This window comes from Littorina saxatilis, linkage group LG3 (genome assembly GCF_037325665.1).
Source record: "Littorina saxatilis isolate snail1 linkage group LG3, US_GU_Lsax_2.0, whole genome shotgun sequence".
Taxonomy (NCBI): Eukaryota; Metazoa; Mollusca; class Gastropoda; order Littorinimorpha; family Littorinidae; genus Littorina; species Littorina saxatilis.
Genome location: NC_090247.1, coordinates 8,275,608 through 8,295,070, shown reverse-complemented (window position 1 = coordinate 8,295,070; position 19,463 = coordinate 8,275,608). Strand labels below are relative to the sequence as shown.

General features: G+C 39.7%; 1 protein-coding gene and 1 long non-coding RNA gene across 3 annotated transcripts in view; one reads left to right on the top strand and one right to left on the bottom strand.

Annotated features, from left to right (window-relative positions):
• The first annotated feature begins 78 nt into the window (after positions 1–78).
• Positions 79–4,538, top strand: LOC138961529 (uncharacterized). The gene is made up of 2 exons (XR_011454215.1): positions 79–907; positions 1,132–4,538. It is a non-coding gene; the product is annotated as an uncharacterized lncRNA (long non-coding RNA).
• A 1,917-nt stretch (positions 4,539–6,455) lies between these two features.
• LOC138961541 (tubby protein homolog) overlaps positions 6,456–19,463 on the bottom strand; it is a 43,629-nt gene continuing 30,621 nt past the window's right edge. For both annotated transcript variants that reach the window (XM_070333200.1, XM_070333201.1), the window contains 5 exons: positions 17,535–17,634; positions 15,915–16,013; positions 15,316–15,403; positions 14,440–14,523; positions 6,456–13,601 (listed from right to left, as the gene is read on the bottom strand). In XM_070333200.1, the coding sequence (XP_070189301.1) occupies positions 13,468–13,601; positions 14,440–14,523; positions 15,316–15,403; positions 15,915–16,013; positions 17,535–17,634 (505 nt within the window). In that variant the 3' untranslated portion in view covers positions 6,456–13,467. The remainder of the gene's footprint in view (positions 13,602–14,439; positions 14,524–15,315; positions 15,404–15,914; positions 16,014–17,534; positions 17,635–19,463) is intronic.

The following is a 19,463-nucleotide window of genomic DNA, read 5'->3' as shown; positions in this document are numbered from 1 at the left end:
CAACTACATGTAAACATAATTAATAAAGATAGAAACCGTTTGTTCTATCTAATGTCTTTAGTATCACTATTTATACATATGACCTGTATATACACACGCACGCACACATGCACACATACATGCACAATTTAGTCACATGGAGAGGTGACATAAATATTGAATATTCAGACTTATTGTACTGTACTTGAATATATTTGAAAATTGAAGATAAATAATTGATTTGAAAAAAATTAACTCACCAGAGGGAGGCGGATGTTACTCCATTGTTTTTTTAGAATAACATTTTGCACTTAGTTTTGTTCCTTATGAAAACACCCAAAACACATTTACCTCAGATATTCTGTGTTGAAAAGCATTTCTTTTCTTGTAGGAAAGAGAGACTGTGATGTTTACGCTTGGCGCCTATATACCCAACATTTCTTTCTCATTCCTTTATGTGTGCTGCTCCAGGGTTGTAATGTTGACGATGGTTGTGCTTGCAGTGTCCAGGTCTGTTCTCGCTCAGAGATTTATGAAGGTGTTGTGAATATATCCTGTTGACTGTTGCTGTTTTAAAGGATTGGATAGTTTTGATGCTTGAAGGAATTTGACTAACTCAGTGAAGCAAAGCTTATATCCATGTGGCATTGGTACAGATAACTGTGAGACTAGATGGACAAAGGGATGGAAGCTCTGAGAGACCAGGACTGAGGTGCACGAAGCAAAACTGGGTGCCACCCAATTGGGTGGGACCCAGTTGGGTGGGACCCAGTTGGGTGGGACCCAGTTGGGTGGGACCCAGTTCCACTTCGTAGACCTCAGCCCTGAGGTGCATTGTGTGTTAAGTCATATGCTCTGTAAGGCTTGTCCTGGCTCAAAACTTGTGGAGCTGGCAGTACTTTACTCATATGCTAAGAAAACAATTTAGGTGTATATTATAGAGAGCTGGCAGTACTTTACTCATATGCTAAGAAAACAATTTAGGTGTATATTATAGAGAGCTGGCAGTACTTTACTCATATGCTAAGAAAACAATTTAGGTGTATATTATAGAGAGCTGGCAGTACTTTACTCATATGCTAAGAAAACAATTTAGGTGTATATGATAGAGAGCTGGCAGTACTTTACTCATATGCTAAGAAAACAATTTAGGTGTATATTATAGAGAGCTGCGCAATAGAGTGGTACCTGCAATGTGAGGCCCCCTGTGATGTGTGGACACCTCCCATGAAAGGACACCTTTGTCTATTATCTTGACCAAAATATACCTGTCATGACAGGCCACCTGCAATGTAGGGACGCTTTTAACTGGCCCCCAGGGCGTCCTTTCATCGCAGGTACCACTGTACATCTGTCTGCTGGAAACCTTGCAGGACAAAGCCTTCTGTTAAAAGATATGCTTGCGATTGAGATGTGAAGACATGAATTTTGATGATCTATAAATCATTCAACAAGGGTGATGACTTACAGAGCTGCAACTGTTATCTGTCTGTTTGTTTGTGTGTGTGTGTGTGTAATCTATGTCAGAATCAAGTGGCTGGATAACTTCAGGTCTCACTTTAAGATTTTACAGCCAATAAATTTACATTGATGAAAAGCTTGTAACGTCCGCTTTTGCCTTCTTCCATCATTTTCTGTCGTGCCTTCGTGATTTTTGTGAGAGTTAGAGCTTTTTTTGTATGCAGAAAAAGAGAGAACTTTTTTGTCTGCAGGAACAACTATCTTCAGAATTTAAACTCATGTCTGTATGTGTATGTTCGTTGTAGAGGTATGTATGCATCTTTTCCTGAGTGCAGCAGGTTTCAGGAAACAATAGATTAGTTTGTTCCTTTGTGTTTTAGTCCCCATTATTAACTTGATTTACTATTCCTACTAGATGTACTGTATATGCTATTTAAACATGCGTTTAAATCATTGGTGCAAGTCTACATTATAAGACTTAATATCATACAGACCTCATTATCTTCCGTTGATTTCCAAAGTAGTGTAAGCATTCATGCTAGACATTAATAAGTCGGCAGTTTTTGCTTTGGTATAAATCTGTTTCCATAGTGATCAATTTTGTAAGGTTGTATTTCACATCTTCTGTCAGGTTAGGGGGAAGAATTTACCCGATGCTCCCCAGCATGTCGTAAGAGGCTACTAACGGATTCTGTTTCTCCTTTTACCCTTGTTAAGTGTTTCTTGTATAGAATATAGTCAATGTTTGTAAAGATTTTAGTCAAGCAGTATGTAAGAAATGTTAAGTCCTTTGTACTGGAAACTTGCATTCTCCCAGTAAGGTTATTGTACTACGTTGCAAGCCCTTTGATTAGTGCTTTTGTGAACAAGAAACAATTAACAAGTGGCTCTATCCCTTCTCCCCCCTTTCCCCGTCGCGATATAACCCTTCGTGGTTGAAAACGACGTTAAACACCAAATAAAGAAAGAAAGACGACTTCTGTCTTTGAGTTTAACTGTTTGTACAGTAATTTCCTTGGTTTATATTTGATGCAGTCATATAACAGTGTACACTTTACAGAATGTCTTCGTAACGTTGGTTTCCTTGCACAAAAAGATGAAAAGCATTACTTATGATTTATAGTGTCACTTAACTGTCTCATTAAAAAAAGAATTGCTTCATGAATGTTGCAAATTTAAAGAATACTCACTTTTTGTGTAAATATAAAAGCGTGGTCTATTTGCAGGCATTCATACGCTTTTGTTGGTGTTTTTTTTTTTAACTTTTTAATGAGTTTGATAACCTGGGGTATGTGTGATTCTCTATCATTATTATTCATATTATGGTAATAATCTTGAACTTGTTGACTGTTATTATTAAGTGGTGTGATATGAGTGAAAGATTATATTTTGCTTCCTTGTTCAACGATTTGTATTTCTTAACATTTGCTCCAAAAGAGAAATCACAACTCAATGTGTTAATTGTTGGAACTGACATTTTCATGCGCGTTTGGATTTTACATTTATTTTTATTTTTGTTAGGATTGCCAACAATGAGTTGTGTCCCTTCTTGGTGCTTTGTGGTGTACAGTTGAGTTATAACTTAAAGTGGTGTACGGAACTAGAATATGAATATTAATGTCTCAGTATACAGAAATTAAACTATCATTTTCATGTTGCTAGATTTAGTCCCCTTTTACATGTCATTGATGCAGGGATCAGCTGTCCACATGTAGTTAAACCAAGAAGGAAAAGTCCTTTTCTGTTTTTGTTGTCATAAAATTGCTTCTGAGTGTTAGTAATGTGAAGGACACCTGTGAATTGTAGAGTTGTGTTTGTGATAGGATCTGGCTGCTGCTGTCTCCTTGTAAGTTGTATGTTCTTAGGAACCTCTGCCAATTGCGTACCCTGCATAGCAGTTTTGATAGGGCTATTATTTTAGCCCTAAAATTCTCCACCCTGTTTGACCGGGCTTCACCTCCACAGGTGATGGTTGTGCTTCTGTACTTGGTTACATATATACATTGGTGTCAAGTATGTGATGAGAACACCCAGAGTTGACTGTTTTAGGTTTTGTGCAATCACTGCACTGAGGGTCTATACAGGGCGAAAATACATGTGCTTTACACTATTGAAGAATCACAAAGGCCACCACTTACATTAATGTAGACTATTTCAGAATTGAAAACAAAATAAGCTCAATAAAGTATCTTTTCACTGTGCAAGAAATAAACACCTTTTGAATACTATACACTATTTACTATACTATGATACACTATTCAAGAATAAAAAGATAAAAACCGCAGAAGATTAAATTCTGTCGACAGGGGATGACAGTTCTCAACACATATGTGACCCTCCACCACAAAATGAGTCGCTTGTCACCTTTGCATGATTTTCATATTTTTACATTTTCTTACAGAGTTTTTTATGCTCTATCCAGTGGTGAAACCCGTTTTAGAAAAGAGCAACAACTGTTTGAGTTATAAGCCTGTGACTAAGGTGACCCTCACACTGTTACCAGACACTCCCCGGACTTATATTAAGCCTAGCGCAGAACTGTGCGAGGTGACATGCGACTCATTTCGTGGTGGAGGGTCACATATGTGTAATTTTAGAACAGCGGTGTTTTGCACACACACACACTGTGACACACACACACTCTTACACTTTATTTCACATAGGCAACTTTTGCTTGCATAATTGTAAGTTGTAATTTAGTTCAGTGACTCACTCAGGTGGTGTTCAAAATCTCTTCAATTTTATTAGTGTGAGGACCAGGATTTAGTGATCATAAATACGTCATTCTCATTAAGTCATCAGTACATTTGGCTTTGCTTTTAAAAAAACTTGTGTGAATGAATTTTGTCAGTCATATTATAATGTTACAATTTTTTTACCTAGCCTTAGGTGGACTAAATGGGTATGAGTACAAATGTATGCGGTATTTATAGACAGCAGAGCATTACAAAGTGTTTGTGCTATACAGAGAAAGAACTTCCGCAGGAGTTTGAAGTTTGCATTGGTTTCTACATTTTTTAGTGTGTTGATTTTTTGTCCAATGCTGTCAATGTGGAACACCAATCAAAGCATCAATAAAGAAAAATGCTAAGAAACTACTTTTGCAAGTGTTTTTAGATGCGTTGTTAAGGGTGTGTGTGTGTGTGTGTGTTACAGTGTGTCACAGTGTATGTGTGGGTGTGTGTGTCACAGTGTGTGTGTGTGTGTCACAGGGTGTGTGTCACAGTGTGTGTCACAGTGTGTGTGTCACAGTGTTTGTGTGTGTCACAGTGTGTGTGTGTGTGTCAGTGTATGTGTGTGTGTGTGTCACAGTGTGTGTGTCACAGTGTGTGTGTGTGTGTGTCACAGTGTGTGTGTGTGTGTCACAGTGTGTGTGTGTCACAGTGTGTGTATGTGTCACTGTGTGTGTGTGTGTGTGTCACAGTGTGTGTGTGTGTGTCACAGTGTGTGTGTGTGTCACTGTGTGCGTTTTTATGACAAGAATAATGCACAATCTAAGAAAGGGTGAACTTCTTTTTTTGTTAAACCAAATCATGGCATAAAAGGCTACTCCCTTGATCAGGTTCAAGCTAAATAAAATGTATTCAAAAACAAAGAAAGAATGATTCAAAGGTGTTTCTTTTAAACTATCTATTTTACCATGACAGCACTCCTCTCTTCCCACCACCAGCCAAGCAGAACCTCCGACTCATGAATGTGAACTGTCGCAGTGTTATTCGTAACAGAGCTGAGTTCTTGGCCTTGATAGACTTTACCAGGCCATATGTAGTATGCGGGACGGAGTCCTGGCTAGGCCCAGATACCAAGTCCAGTGAAGCATTTCCCCCAGACTACATGGTCTACAGGAGAGACAGAGGTACTATAGCAGGCGGGCGCGTGTTTATCTTGGTACAACTGTGGGCTTCCTACGCCGGAATCTCCGGAACTGCCCACAGGAGTGCAGGCACCTGGCGTACATAACACTCGTCCGATCCACGCTGGAGTATGGAGTTACCGTGTGGGACCCTTACCTCCGGCGGGACATCGAGAGGCTGGAGAGAGTTCAGCGCAAAGCAGCCTGCTTTATCACGCGAGACTACAAGTCGAGAAGCCCGGGCTGCGTCAGCGACATGCTGAAGAACCTGAACCTCCCCGCACTGGAAGAGCGCCGCAGGCAGTCACGCCTCAACTTCCTCAACAGGATCTCTGAGAGCCTGATCCCCGCACTCCCTATAGACAAGTTTCTCACCCTGGCCGTTAGCGGACGACGGAGAGTCATCCCCACAAGGTTCCAGGGGTATGAAAGCAAGCAATATCATCGAGCGGCAAGCTGTCAACAACACACGAGGCTTCCGCATCCTCACCTGCAAGACAGACCAGTACAAGAACTCCTTCTTCGTACGGACAGTCGTAGAGTGGAATCAGCTGAGTGACGCAGACCTTCCAGCACGACCAGCCCAGCCAGCCAGCGCAGCATCCTCAGCGCTGAGACTGCCGTCATCAGGGCAGCCCCAACACTGATCACCTACAGAGCCCAGTAGTTTTATCATTTTAACAAGTCACTAAGAGTGGAAAGACATTGAAGCAACAGGCCTGTGTATATGATTTGTCCCACCAAAGTCAGGACTTTTATTGTATTTTAAATTATTATCATGCGCTCTCCCGCATCCGTTGCGAAGATGACCAACAGTGGTCCCTGCAACGTAAAAGATCCAGATCCAGATCCAGAACTTAAAAACTCATACACTTTATCACCAAAGGGTTGTAGGGTTAGGTCCAGAGGGACATTTCTTACAGCTAATGTCCTTACAACAATTTAATAAAAATATTGAAAAAAACAGGGTGCACAATTTAGTGAATACAAAAAAAGGGGGAGGGGGAAAGAAGTGTATTCTACAATTGAACACACACACACTGTACTAGTACAGAGTTAATATAGACAGAGACAGTTATATTTAGACACCTTAATTTCTCTCCGAGAACATTTCAGAGAGAAAAATCCAATCACAAAACAAAAATGTAACAAGGTCCAGATATTTCTAGTAAAGTTTCTTGTTTGCTTTTATTCAATTCCACAATGACACCATGACACCATGACACAATGACATTAGACGCAATCTCACCATGACACCATGACACAATGACATTAGACGCAATCTCACCATGACACCATGACACAATGACATTAGACGCAATCTCACCATGACACCATGACACAATGACATTAGACGCAATCTCACCATGACACCATGACACAATGACATTAGACGCAATCTCACCATGACACCATGACACAATGACATTAGACGCAATCTCACCATGACACCATGACACAATGACATTAGACGCAATCTCACCATGACACCATGACACAATGACATTAGACGCAATCTCACCATGACACCATGACACAATGACATTAGACGCAATCTCACCATGACACCATGACACAATGACATTAGACGCAATCTCACCATGACACCATGACACAATGACATTAGACGCAATCTGACACCTGCAGGTTATAAAAAGGTCTGGTACAAGACAGGTGTACCCCACTGTAAAACGACCTGACTCATGCCAACATGCTCTGCTCTTTCTTGTGACCTGAAAAAATCTGCAATATTTACGAGACCTGAACAAGACGACTTCATTTTCAGGAATAAAAACAGGACGAAAAATAGAAGACATATTACAAAGGAAAAACAGTATGCATCTGATAAAAACACAACGAACCGGAGGACGGCATTTGTTTTGACTATACGCTTCTTAGATGACCCATGACGACAGCTTTTAACACTCAAGTTTCAAAACAACTTGTTGTGTGCAAAACTCATCATCTACAAGTAAACCAACTTCATTGTATGGTTAGCAGGGTGCAATTTTTGTTTGTGACAATTGGAACAAAAGCAGAACCATCCATACAGTACTCTATCATCAACAATACAGAAAAACACCAAGCTGGTACTGAGTCACACATAATCATGAAATGTCGGCTTGACGTCATTTTTGAAGATTTCTTCACATTTGTGCTACTTAAAAAGTAATTGTGACAGTTATAAATCTACCTACTTTTATTAACCAGTTATATCTGCAACCAGACTGCATATATTTCTTTCAAATGAATGGCAGGGAGCTTTTCATCTTTGAAGCAAATTCACTCATACAAACAAAACATGTGATCTCATGATATTTGAGGACCAGCATAGCTGCCAAACATTGTTCAACTCTGTTGAAACAATGTTTACGTTTTCTCTTGGACGGCAACAAATGTTCACAGCACTCCTAAACTAATTCTTCTTTGTACTCTTCACAAATTTAGAGGGGAAAAAGTCCCACCAAAGTTCATACATATAGCTGGCTAGGATGGCAAAAAAGTTCCGGAAAACGGTTTCACATTTTCAACTTCATAATGTACTCCGTTAATTTTAAACATTTTCTTTACAGTAACACCTGCGATAAAAGGACAACCTTGGAGCCAGCCAGTGTCCCTACAGTGCAGGTGGCCTGTCACCACAGGTACAATTTGTTAACGGCCATAGACAAAGGGACAACAGAAGGTGTCCTTTGTTGGGGGGTGTCCTCTCATTGGCGGGCCTCACATCGTACAGGTATCAAGGTATTCCAAATGGAGGGAAAAATCCCATCTAGGTTCATGACTGGCTACAACAGCAAGTTCCTAAAAACTCCCTCACAGTTTATTTAACCAATTTTAACCTGTTTACCATGCAAAGCTGTGAACACTTGGATGAGCGGAAAACATAACTGTAGATATAGACTCGAACAGGGACAGTTCCAAACCACGATTATTACCATGTCAAGCGCTGATCATCGCTATGTGCCAAGTTTAACCAATGAAGATCAATGATACATCTCAAAGTAAGCAGACTGATATTTTATATGTTACATTGATGACTCTGATAGGGGGTCTGTTTATAGGTGCAAATAGCTTGGCGCCTACCGTCCTTGAAAATCACACTGACTATTGCATTCAAGCTGGGGTAACGTTACAAGTGATCACAAAAAGGGTGACAAAGGCCCAAACCCATTCTTCACCCTTTTAAACTTGCACTATACATTTTTACAAAAAAGACTAAAGGAATCATTCACGTGTACACTATGAAACATAACCACACACACGATGTTCTCGTACCAGCTTTCATCAAAATTAGTGTTAACAGATGAACAACATGCATTTCAAAGGCAATCAACTCCAACAAATGTCACATCCCACTTTGGCTCCTGCTTGAATACCAGATCTACACGAAGAACTTTCAAACACACCAGAAAATACAGTACCAATTAATGCACAAAACAATAACTAACAAGACATGGAAGAAAAGAAGAGAATCACGTAAGTACCGGTTATGAAACTCAAAGCAAAACCACTGAGTAAGACAAAGGAAACTGATAATACTTGATCATTCTGACAACACATCTCAATGGCCTCACAACAGGACGAAGATGCTGGCATACACAAACCCAACGTGACATGAACGGTGACAAGCGTACAATAAATAGATTTGTACGATTCGGACGGAAGTGAAGATATGCAAATAAATTATGCTGGCAAGGAAACAGTCCATGCCCGGGCGGCCATATTATATCTGGATGGCAACACTATGCCCTAGGTATTAGCAACACTATGCTTGTAATGGCAACACTGCGCCCATAATGGCAACACAGGTCTGTATTTCTTTTGATATGTGCTTCTAGTTTCGATACTTTGCTGGTTTTCAAGACCCAAAGCAAGCGAAAACAGATGGCAATTACAGTGGAACCCCTGATTTAAGACCTAACAAAATCAGGTCTTAAAAAGGAGGGAGTATTAAAAGAGGAGTTCCACTGTATCACAAACACTGAAAACTTGAAATTTTGTCTCACAAAAATATTTTCCTGATTGAGTTCTTGAGATATACAGATCTATCTTCTCAAATCATTGCAAGTTTGAGTTGAAAAGGTGGAGAAAACTGCTTTAAAAAAAAAAAAAAAAATAAGATTCCAACTGAAATGTCCCGTCTGATATCAGATACAAACTTTTTCTTTGTGTTTATGCAAACTGGCTTTTCAATTTCAGTCTTTTTCTTTACCAAAGCATAGAAGGCACATAAAAATGCATCATATTGGCTGCCAGATTGAAACTCTTGAAAACATGATGGTATTATTTGATTTGATTAACATGCACTGCCAAAGCAGTAGCAAAAAGCAAATAACTATGCAAATTTTAAGTCCAGACAATAAACGCAGTTCATCAGATTGCTTTTTCTAAAAAATGAAAATGCTGGTGATTCTAAGGTCTGATCTAAATTCTACAGCTTCCAGACATACACAAAAAAGTCAACACACAGAAACAATAAATCACCTAGGACTGATTATGCAACAACCCAGAAACAATTAGCAGATCAAACCAGCAACAGAAATGTTCACAAGTGATATGGAATAGAATTTTGCACCATGTATTATGCTTTCTTCCTTTTCTTCACATCACTTCTCGCTTCTGAGCAAATAGTAATAATTATCCCTCATGTGTTAATAACTCGAGCCACTTGCCTGTTCACCTCACTGCAACAGCATGCACAGAAAAGTATGTTAGGACCACAAAAAAGACTATCACAACTAAACAATTACGGATTTGTGAACAGCAAATTATATATTGTGTATATATACTACACTCAAAGTTAAATCCTAGTCAGGATTAGGGACTAGAAAACAGGAAATATGGTACAGTGAAACCCAGACCTCCCAACCCATGTGAAGCCTCTAGTGTAGCAATTTAAATTGTTTTGGAATTTTCAGCGTAGTAAATTTTTAATAAAGTTTCATGAGAATTTAGGAACATAAAATGCCCATTAGAGAGTATGGCCACTTTTCAGTTCTATGACCCATTTTGTGACCGCTACACGGAGTGGGAAGCAAAAATGAGAAAGGGAACTGTTGCATGCTTGTGATTATTTGTTTACGTGTAGCAATCTTTAAGCTTGGCTCTTAAAACGTAGCATGCTACGCTGAAAGCGCAGCAGTATTTGGCAGCTTTAGAAACCCAATATTGTTAGACTCCCTCGACATTGAAACTCGATTTTCTCAGACTATTAATGCTCTTCACAGCGTCAGTAAAGTTACCTCCATCTTATGACTCCCTCTCTGTTAAAGACCAACTAATTTGCAGAGGTCTTAAAATGGAGGTACTGCTATACTGACCTAATTTCAGAGTCATTGGAACTTCTCTTACAAAGAAAACTATTGTCAGCAATGTTGTTATCATCAGTTGTTTCAAGAATGTGGCTCATACATTCCAGGAAGAACAATTGTGCCTGTGTAATTTATGGAATTATGCTTTTGACTGTTTCTTCAAACTGTCATTAACTACCAAAAAAACCACACAAAAACATACAAACAAAACAGATCAAAATGACAAAATATAAAGAAGGTTTGGTCCAAAAACGGAGCGGCGCATTGCATGACAAATGGAATGGTAGCATGATAAAAAACATAATGCACAACTCGCTTTGCAAAGTAGCACTAACAGCAATATCACAACAAAAGCACAACATGGTACCAACAAGCATTACTGAGCCCTGTCTATAACCAGCAACAAATTGATATTCATACTTTGTACATTGTATGATGACGAGTTTTCATGATTGGTGGGAGTTTTGATCACACCAAAAAAATTGATTCGTATCAACCTGACATTCACACAATCGTACACAAACCCAAAAAATGCAAAGACAAAATCTGAGGCCAAGATGCAAATAAAACAAACAAAACTCTCATGCTTCTATTTCATTCATTTCTGGCCCCAAAATGACTGTATTCCTGCAAGTTGAAAACAAAGAAATATTATGCTCTCTCTCCCACCCTAATGCTAACCTGACCTTGTATAACTCCCTCAAAAGCATTTCTACTTTTTTTTTTTCTAGCTCAGACCTTTACTCATATACATGTACATGTACTAATTTAAGACCAGTTTATTAAACATACATTAACGACATCTAAGATCTGACAATTACATGTATCTGTTTTCTCTCGTTACTCCTCCTCTTTATCCGGCCCTGCCAACACAGCCTCCCAAATCATTTCTCTCTTTACTTTATTTGGTGTTTAACGTCGTTTTCAACCACGAAGGTTATATCGCGACGGGGAAAGGGGGGAGATGGGATAGAGCCACTTGTCAACATTGGTTTCTTGTTCACAAAAGCACTAATCAAAAATTTGCTCCAGGGGCTTGCAACGTAGTACAATATATGACCGAACTGGGAGATTGCAAGTTTCCAGTACAAAGGACTTAACATTTCTTACATACTGCTTGACTAAAATCTTTACAAAAATTGACCATATTCTATACAAGAAACACTTAAGGGTAAAACGAGAAACAGAATCCGTTAGTCGCCTCTTACGACATGCTGGGGAACATCGGGTAAATTCTTCCCCCTAACCTGCGGGAGGTTCCCAAATCCTTGAAAAAGCTTGTAAATAGAGATTCTCCAAAGAAAAGAAATCATAAAAAGTTGCAACTTTTTTTTTTTTTTTTAAAGAAAATAAGATAAATGAAAAATAAATAGAAGAACAAAAATCAAAATGCTTCTTTCACGCAACTCTCGGCACACAAAATTGTTTGTGCATTCAGTGAACTGTGCACTAATGTAGCACAGAAACAATACTACAGTAATTCACTTTCTATGTACAATAATTGTGCAAGAAATTGTTCCTCTTTGTACACAGGCAAATACATTTACCAATAATTTTATGATGATGTTTTCTTTCGAAAACATGAACATTGAAGCTAATTGTTTGCACTATCGTACAGTACTGTTCATTTCAGACTTAGTTTCTAGGTTCTCTCCCCTCCTTCTCTGCTAAATATTACAACTCTCCTTTGCAGCTCTCTAGACCATTAATTGCAAGCAGCGACTATGAAATATTATGTACAGTCTTCTTAATATATATAATATTCGTGTCTTCTAAACATTAGCAAATACTTCATCCAAAACTCACTAGCATTGTAAAATCTTCTGTTCAACTTCTTGTGCACTGATCTCAATAAACTTTCCTAAAAGTATGTCAAATATTATCAATATAAATATCTCACAAATCCCTGATCCCTTATGAATAATGTCAGTCTTTTCGACATCACGCATCACAATATATTTAAAAAAAACTGCACCAGATCAAAAGTGAAAGATGTTTAATTTTTATATATGACTTGTTCACAAAATACACAAAACCACAACAGTAAGCATCTCCAAAATGTCTTCGGTGAAAATAAAGAGGTCTTCTGCAAGATCAACATGATGACCATGGATAAAAAAGAAAGACAAAATCACATCCTGTACAAAGATATGTCATGCATTGTATAGTCCAGAATGTACAAAACATTTACAAACGCATGATTCCGGTCATGTTGCATGACTGACAGCATTTTACAACTTAAAAGACAGCTTACAAAGTATGAGCATCCTTGTTTTTGTTGCCCGCAGTGAATGTTCTGTTTCAACACAGATACATGTCTGCAATCAAACATCAGTATTATTACTGTGAAAAGGCCTCATGACAATTAGTCTTGCACGGACACTCTTTGCATGCTAATTATGCAAGCATGATAAAAATTTAGAAAATGAACGCAACATTACGCAGAAAAAGGAGATTAAGGGGCAGCGGGGTGGGGGAGAGGGTGGTCGAGACAAAGTGTCTTCAAAGTATATCACTTTTCACCAGCCTCGAATCAGCGTATCACCTTATTTTGAGTTAGAACTTCTTTTACAAGTTAGGCAAATCTATCTATTGAGCAAGTTAAATCATCTCTGCATGCAATGAGGGCAAATACAGACGAAGAAAAAATACTTGCTTTGAAAATAAATCTAGAAAAAAGTAAATAAATCACAGAACAACAAATTCATTTGATAAATTACTTCCCATTATTTTCTGTAATCTCTACTTCCTCACAGTCAAAGTGATTATTGTTTCCATGTGTTCCTCCTCTCAGTTTGACACAAGTTTCACAAATCACCGTATCCACAGAAAAACTGGCTGAAGCTCGAATCAGACACTTTACTCGCAGGCAAGTTTTCCATCAAAGCTGGAAAGCGCGATACCGAAGGCTTGCAGGGCACACATGGGGTAGTTGTAATCCATTGTGAACACGTCTTCCGCCACGCGGCCAAACTGCATCACGATGTAATCCACTGAAATGCAAAAGAAAGTCTTTGAATAAAATAGGCAGTGATGTTTGGTTGAGGAACAGAAAACACAGGTAACCTTTTCCTCAACAAGTGTAGCTGATATTGAATGCACAAACATGCATGCAACCTGAAATCCATAAAGGGTACTTGTACACACAGACAGTCGGACGGATGGACGGAAAGATGGACGGACAGACAGACAGACACACACACAACAGACACACACACATCTCTACCTTCGGCTGTGTGAGCACACATCCATTCAAGCATGCACACATCAAAACACCCAAATACATCCACCCACCTATGCTCACTAGCTATCCTTCTCTCTCTCGCTATTTCTCTCTCTGAATCAAGCTGCTGACTATTCTACCACCCTTGTAACATGAATCAGATATATCTCTCTCTCTCTCTCTCTCTCTCTCTCTCTCTCTCTCTCTCTCTCTCTCTCTCTCTCTCTCTCTCTCTCTCTCTCTCTCTCTCTCTCTCTCTCTCTCTCTCTCAGTAATGGAAGACTTCGTTCTGACTATTTTCATATTGATCATATCTGTCCATAAAGCATCAGTGTTTCATAACGCAAGAATGTATGTATAGCCTACAACGTGAATATAGTCATGTGAATAGTTTTTCTGCCTTTTTTTTTTTTACTGTCATGCTTATCTTTTGTAATTGTTTTACGTTTGTTTGTATATATATATATGTATTCAAGATTAGAATAGTCCCTCTCTGGGCGAGGGGTGGTTGAAAAGAAGCTCGTTTATATTGCTTATGCCACAACCCTCGTAAAATAAAATTTGATTTGATTTGATCTCTCTGATCGTGACTGATAACTTGGACTCACCGTCATTGTCATGCACAATCTGGAAATTCTTGACTGACGCCTGGGTGACTCTTCCATGGAAATTCAACACATAAGACTGGGTTTCTGTTGACAGAAAGTTCATGTCAATGGTTGAAAGTTATGTATAAACAACTGCATTGAGTGTGGCCGTCTTTTGCCTCAAGACTTATGTCATACAGTCTTCCGAAAAAATGTCTACAAAATCCATGCAGCTGAATTTGAAAGAAACAAACAATGTTTTTAGATAGCAAAAAGAAACAGATACAGAGAATGTTTACTTGTAGTGTATCCCTTCTAAGCATGCACGTACAATCAACACCCTGTTATATTAGATCCATATTAACAACCTTCCGACCAACTCCCTGCTCCCCCGAGCAAGTATGTATGTGTTTTAAGCGCACATAAAAAAGAGCTAAAGGCCAACTTACAAGTCAGTGCACGGGCATGCACACACACACACACACACACACACACACACACACACACACACTCACACACACACACACACACATTTTTTTTTCCATTTTCATTTTCATTTCCATTACTTTATTGTCCCATCGCTGGGAAATTCGGGTCGCTTCCTCCCAGTGGAAAGCTAGCAGCAACGGAGTCGCGCTACCCAGGTGTCTGCGTGTTTAGGTGTATTCAGCCACCTGCACTTATGGCAGAATGACCAAGGTCTTTTACGTGCCATTGTGATAACACGGGGGTGGGACATGCATGCTTCCGTCTCTGGGTCTGCACATAAAGTTGACCCGTGTCCGTCCCGGCCCGAATTCGAACCTGCGACCTTTCGATCACAAGTCCAGTGCTCTACCAACTGAGCTACACACACACACACACTCACGCCACTCCCTCTCTCTCAGTGAAGCATACCGTCGTTCCACACAGGGGTTTTGTTGTGCAGTTCTAACAAGTTTTCCATGTGCTTCCTCTTCCAGCGCTCTATTAACCCGTCATGATTCTGCAAAGACCAAAACATTTTCTATAAATATTTTGTATCTCATTGTTTGGGAAAGTTTACAGCATGTTTGCATTTTTTTTGTACATGTGTCAAATCATAAATTGATCATAGAATTCCCCAATGCTGTTCACCCAAAAATGTCTCCTGACACTTTATTATGTGTGTGTGTGTGTGTGTGTGTGTGTGTGTGTGTGTGTGTGTGTGAGAGTGCGTGCGTGCGTGCGTGCGTGAGTGCGTGCGTGTGTGTGTGTGCGTGTGCGTGCGTGCATGCGTGTGTGTTTGAATCAAGCGTGCAAACTTGTAACTCCACACTGGTAAATCTCTGCTGATGGCTCGTATAGCACTAAAACCATGTCTCAACAGTACAAAAGACATCCCTCTCTGACTTTCATATTCTTACTTATTGCACTGTCTCATCATGGACATAATGCATGCAAGCCTTCCGCAGGAAAGTTAAGCTAAACACGAATTCAGTGAAGAGGATTTCAGGAGCAACAAAACTCATACGTACCCCTCTCGGCTTGATGTCAACACGTTTGTGATCGGAGGTCATTCCCGGGATGATTATCGTCATTTTACGCGGACCCTTGAAGCCTAACACGTTGGTTTCCTGTCATGAAAAGAAGTACCGTTTAAATGTGAGGAAAGTCGATACCTTTTCAAACAAAAACATCTTACAGACCACCTGCCCATTATAACGACCACATGCCCATTATAACGACCACATGCCCGTTATAACGACCACATGCCCATTATCACGCCCACATGCCCGTTATAACGACCACATGCGCATTATAACGACCATCTGCCCATTATAACGACCACATGCCCGTTATAATAGGACTGGGTGGCCGAGTGGTAACGCACTTGCGCTCGGAAGCGAGAGGTTGCGTGTTCGACCCTGGGTCAGGCCGCTATTTTCTCCCCCCTTTCCTAACCTAGGTGGTGGGTTCAAGTGCTAGTCTTTCGGATGAGACGAAAAACCGAGGTCCCTTCGTGTACACTACATTGGGGTGTGCACGTTAAAGATCCCACGATTGACAAAAGGGTCTTTCCTGGCAAAATTGTATAGGCATAGATAAAAATGTCCACCAAATACCCGTTTGACTTGGAATAAAGGCCGTGAAAGGTGAATGCTCGCCTAATAGGCTACTGAGCTTTACTGGCCGATGTGAATGCGTTATATATTGTGTGTAAAAAATGTCTGTTTGTCTGTCTGTCTGTAAAAAATTCCATTTCAAACGGCAGAAATTAATATGTAAGCGCCTAGGGCTATATCTAGATTAGGCGCATAAAAATGATCACAATAATAATAATAATAATAATAACGACCACATGCGCATTATAACGACCACCTGCCCATTATAACGACCACATGCCCATTACAGCCATACCCAAAGGATCTCTGACAAAGTTATTACCTACATAATTCACCTTTCCATAACAACCCCCTGCCTATAGAGACCACTTTTGGTCAGTCACTTGGCTGGTCATTCTAGACAGACTGGACTGTACTAAACAAAGGCCACATGTTAATTAAACACTTCTCAATGCTAAATCCTTCTTGTTTTAACTTCAGATCTATACAGTGTCAGATAAACATATGCATTTATTACATAAAGCTGTGGGTAGATGTCAGTGTCTGCAACTTTATGTCATGACATACATCTAGTATAAAAAAATTTTCAACAAAATTGTAAGAAGTAAAAGTGACCGACAATTGCTACAGCTGTCACAGTGGAACCCACTTTGCTTTCATCATTTTTGTCTTACACAACCTCTGTAAATTTACCTCCATTTTGAGACTCAAGGGGGTTTTACTGTCCAGTAGAACCCCCAATTTCAAGACCCCCCAATTTCAGACTCTCTCCCTTTTAAAAGGCGTTTTCTCAGACTTTTTTTTCATAACCTCTGTAAATTTACCCCCCATTTCAGACTCCCTCCTTTTTCAGACCGGATTTTCTCAGATGTTTAGAGGTCTTAAAAGGCGGATTCTACAGTACTGCAGACTTTCTTTTTTCTTTTTTTTTTTTTTTTTAAATCATATAACACAGATCATGTCCTTAAAAGGCTATCAATACATGCCTATAGGACATTAACATATTTTGTCTAGTCTGGACTACAGACTTACATAAGCGATGGCGACAAATTCATGACGGGCTCCTTGGGCACTCTTTTTGGGATTGTCCCCGTTGTCAAACAGCGTGAAGTGCGTTCCCAGCAAGTTGGACCTGCACAACAAATCACAAAGTATTCACAAACACCAGAAAAGAAAACAGGCTTTATAGATATATTCCTTCCGGTATGTAAATGATAATCAGACCTGAGAACCCCTGTTTTGCTCTTGGAGTATTCTCGAACAAACCTGGCGAATTTTCAGACAAAAATGAGTATACTCTAAACAACATTTGAACATCGATGATTCAAACATCGCAGCTTTGCCGCACTCGTCTGTTGCACCAATAATTAAGTTTACCAATACATTTAAAGCAAATTTTTCTTTCAATGTTTATCGACAAAAGCTGTAATCATCAGACCTGTTTACCCCCCAAAATGAAAATCAGGAATGCAGCTGGTACTTTTCCGTAATTTGAGGCATCTTTGAGTAATCTTTTTTATCAACCATAAACCAGCTCGAAAACGATTAAGCGACACGTTTATTTGCGCGCTACCATGCAAAACAAGTACAAAATTGATAACCTTGGTTAACAGTATAGTACTACACACACAGAAGCTCGATGACACACACACACACAAACACACGACACCTGATATATAATATGCAAGTTAACTAAGACAAGTTTACTTTATCTAAAAAAACCAACAACACCACAGTATTCAGGGGCGGAGCAAGAGAGCTAGAGGGGGGGGGGGGGGGGGGGGTGTACAACCTGCGGTCCAGGGGTTGGGGGGGGGGGGGTCTGGCTGAAGAATTTTAGCTATTTTATAAACAATTTGTAGTTTATCCTTGATTTTAAACCTGATAAATTGGTGTCAGCAGCCACTCATTATTTCTTTTAAAGTTAGTATTAAATAATGGCAATTTATCTTCATTGATATCTGCTCCAGACAACAACAACAATTTCACAGACAGAAAATGTCTTTAGTTTTTTCCCCACAGACTGAATTTTTGTTGTTTTTTTGCTTTTTTGACATCCCCTGTAACATCCCCCACCCCCACCCCTGGACTATTTACAGTCACTTGAAGATGCATGTGAACAAAACCACCTTACATTCTGTCACATCAGACATCCTGCATTAAAACCAGTCATAATAACTCTCTCCAGAAGCTACCTTTAATTTTAGAGGACCGATTCGTTTATTTCATTTAAACATTTTGTTGTAAGTTTTTCGATTCAAAGAACTGTGATCTTTGCTATTTTGGAGAAATATTAATGAAGATCAGTTTTAGACTCAGAAAGACTTGAATTTCGGCAACAGCCAAGTAACTGATGAGCGCGACCATACTCGACCTGCATCTATGTCTCTGGCGCGACTGACCGTAGTGAGAGATCGGTTCGCAGGTCTGAGAGATTCTGTGGAAGTAGAGACCTAGGTCAAATAAACTCGATGCGAAGCAGGCTCATGTTTTGCCAAACATAATTTCGTGTTTTTGTTTGTTTCCATGTTCATTTGTGTACTGCATTTTGTTAAAACTAATGCTGCGTCTGACCTCGGGACACGTGCCGCGACGTGACTCGTAACTGACTAGCTTTGCTGTTGCACTGATCTCAAGTTGATCACCAAAATGAATGTGGTTCGCTCTTCTTAAACTTCACCAGACACCGCCACTTGACTTTATAGTTTTGCCGATATTTCTGTACAACTTTCGCTTTTTTGGTTGGCATTTCGTCCCCACAGAGATCGGCCCTATATTACCTTTCGGACCAATGTCGATCTCAAATCCACGGAATCCGACAAATACCTTGCTGTGCACATGCGCAGAAAAGGCTGTTTCGGTCAGCCTTGAAATCACAGTCTTGGTGACTACCACAATTTCGACTTCGAATTTCCACGCAAGAAAAAGGTTCTCTCGACAGGAATTTCCGGAATTTTCGGT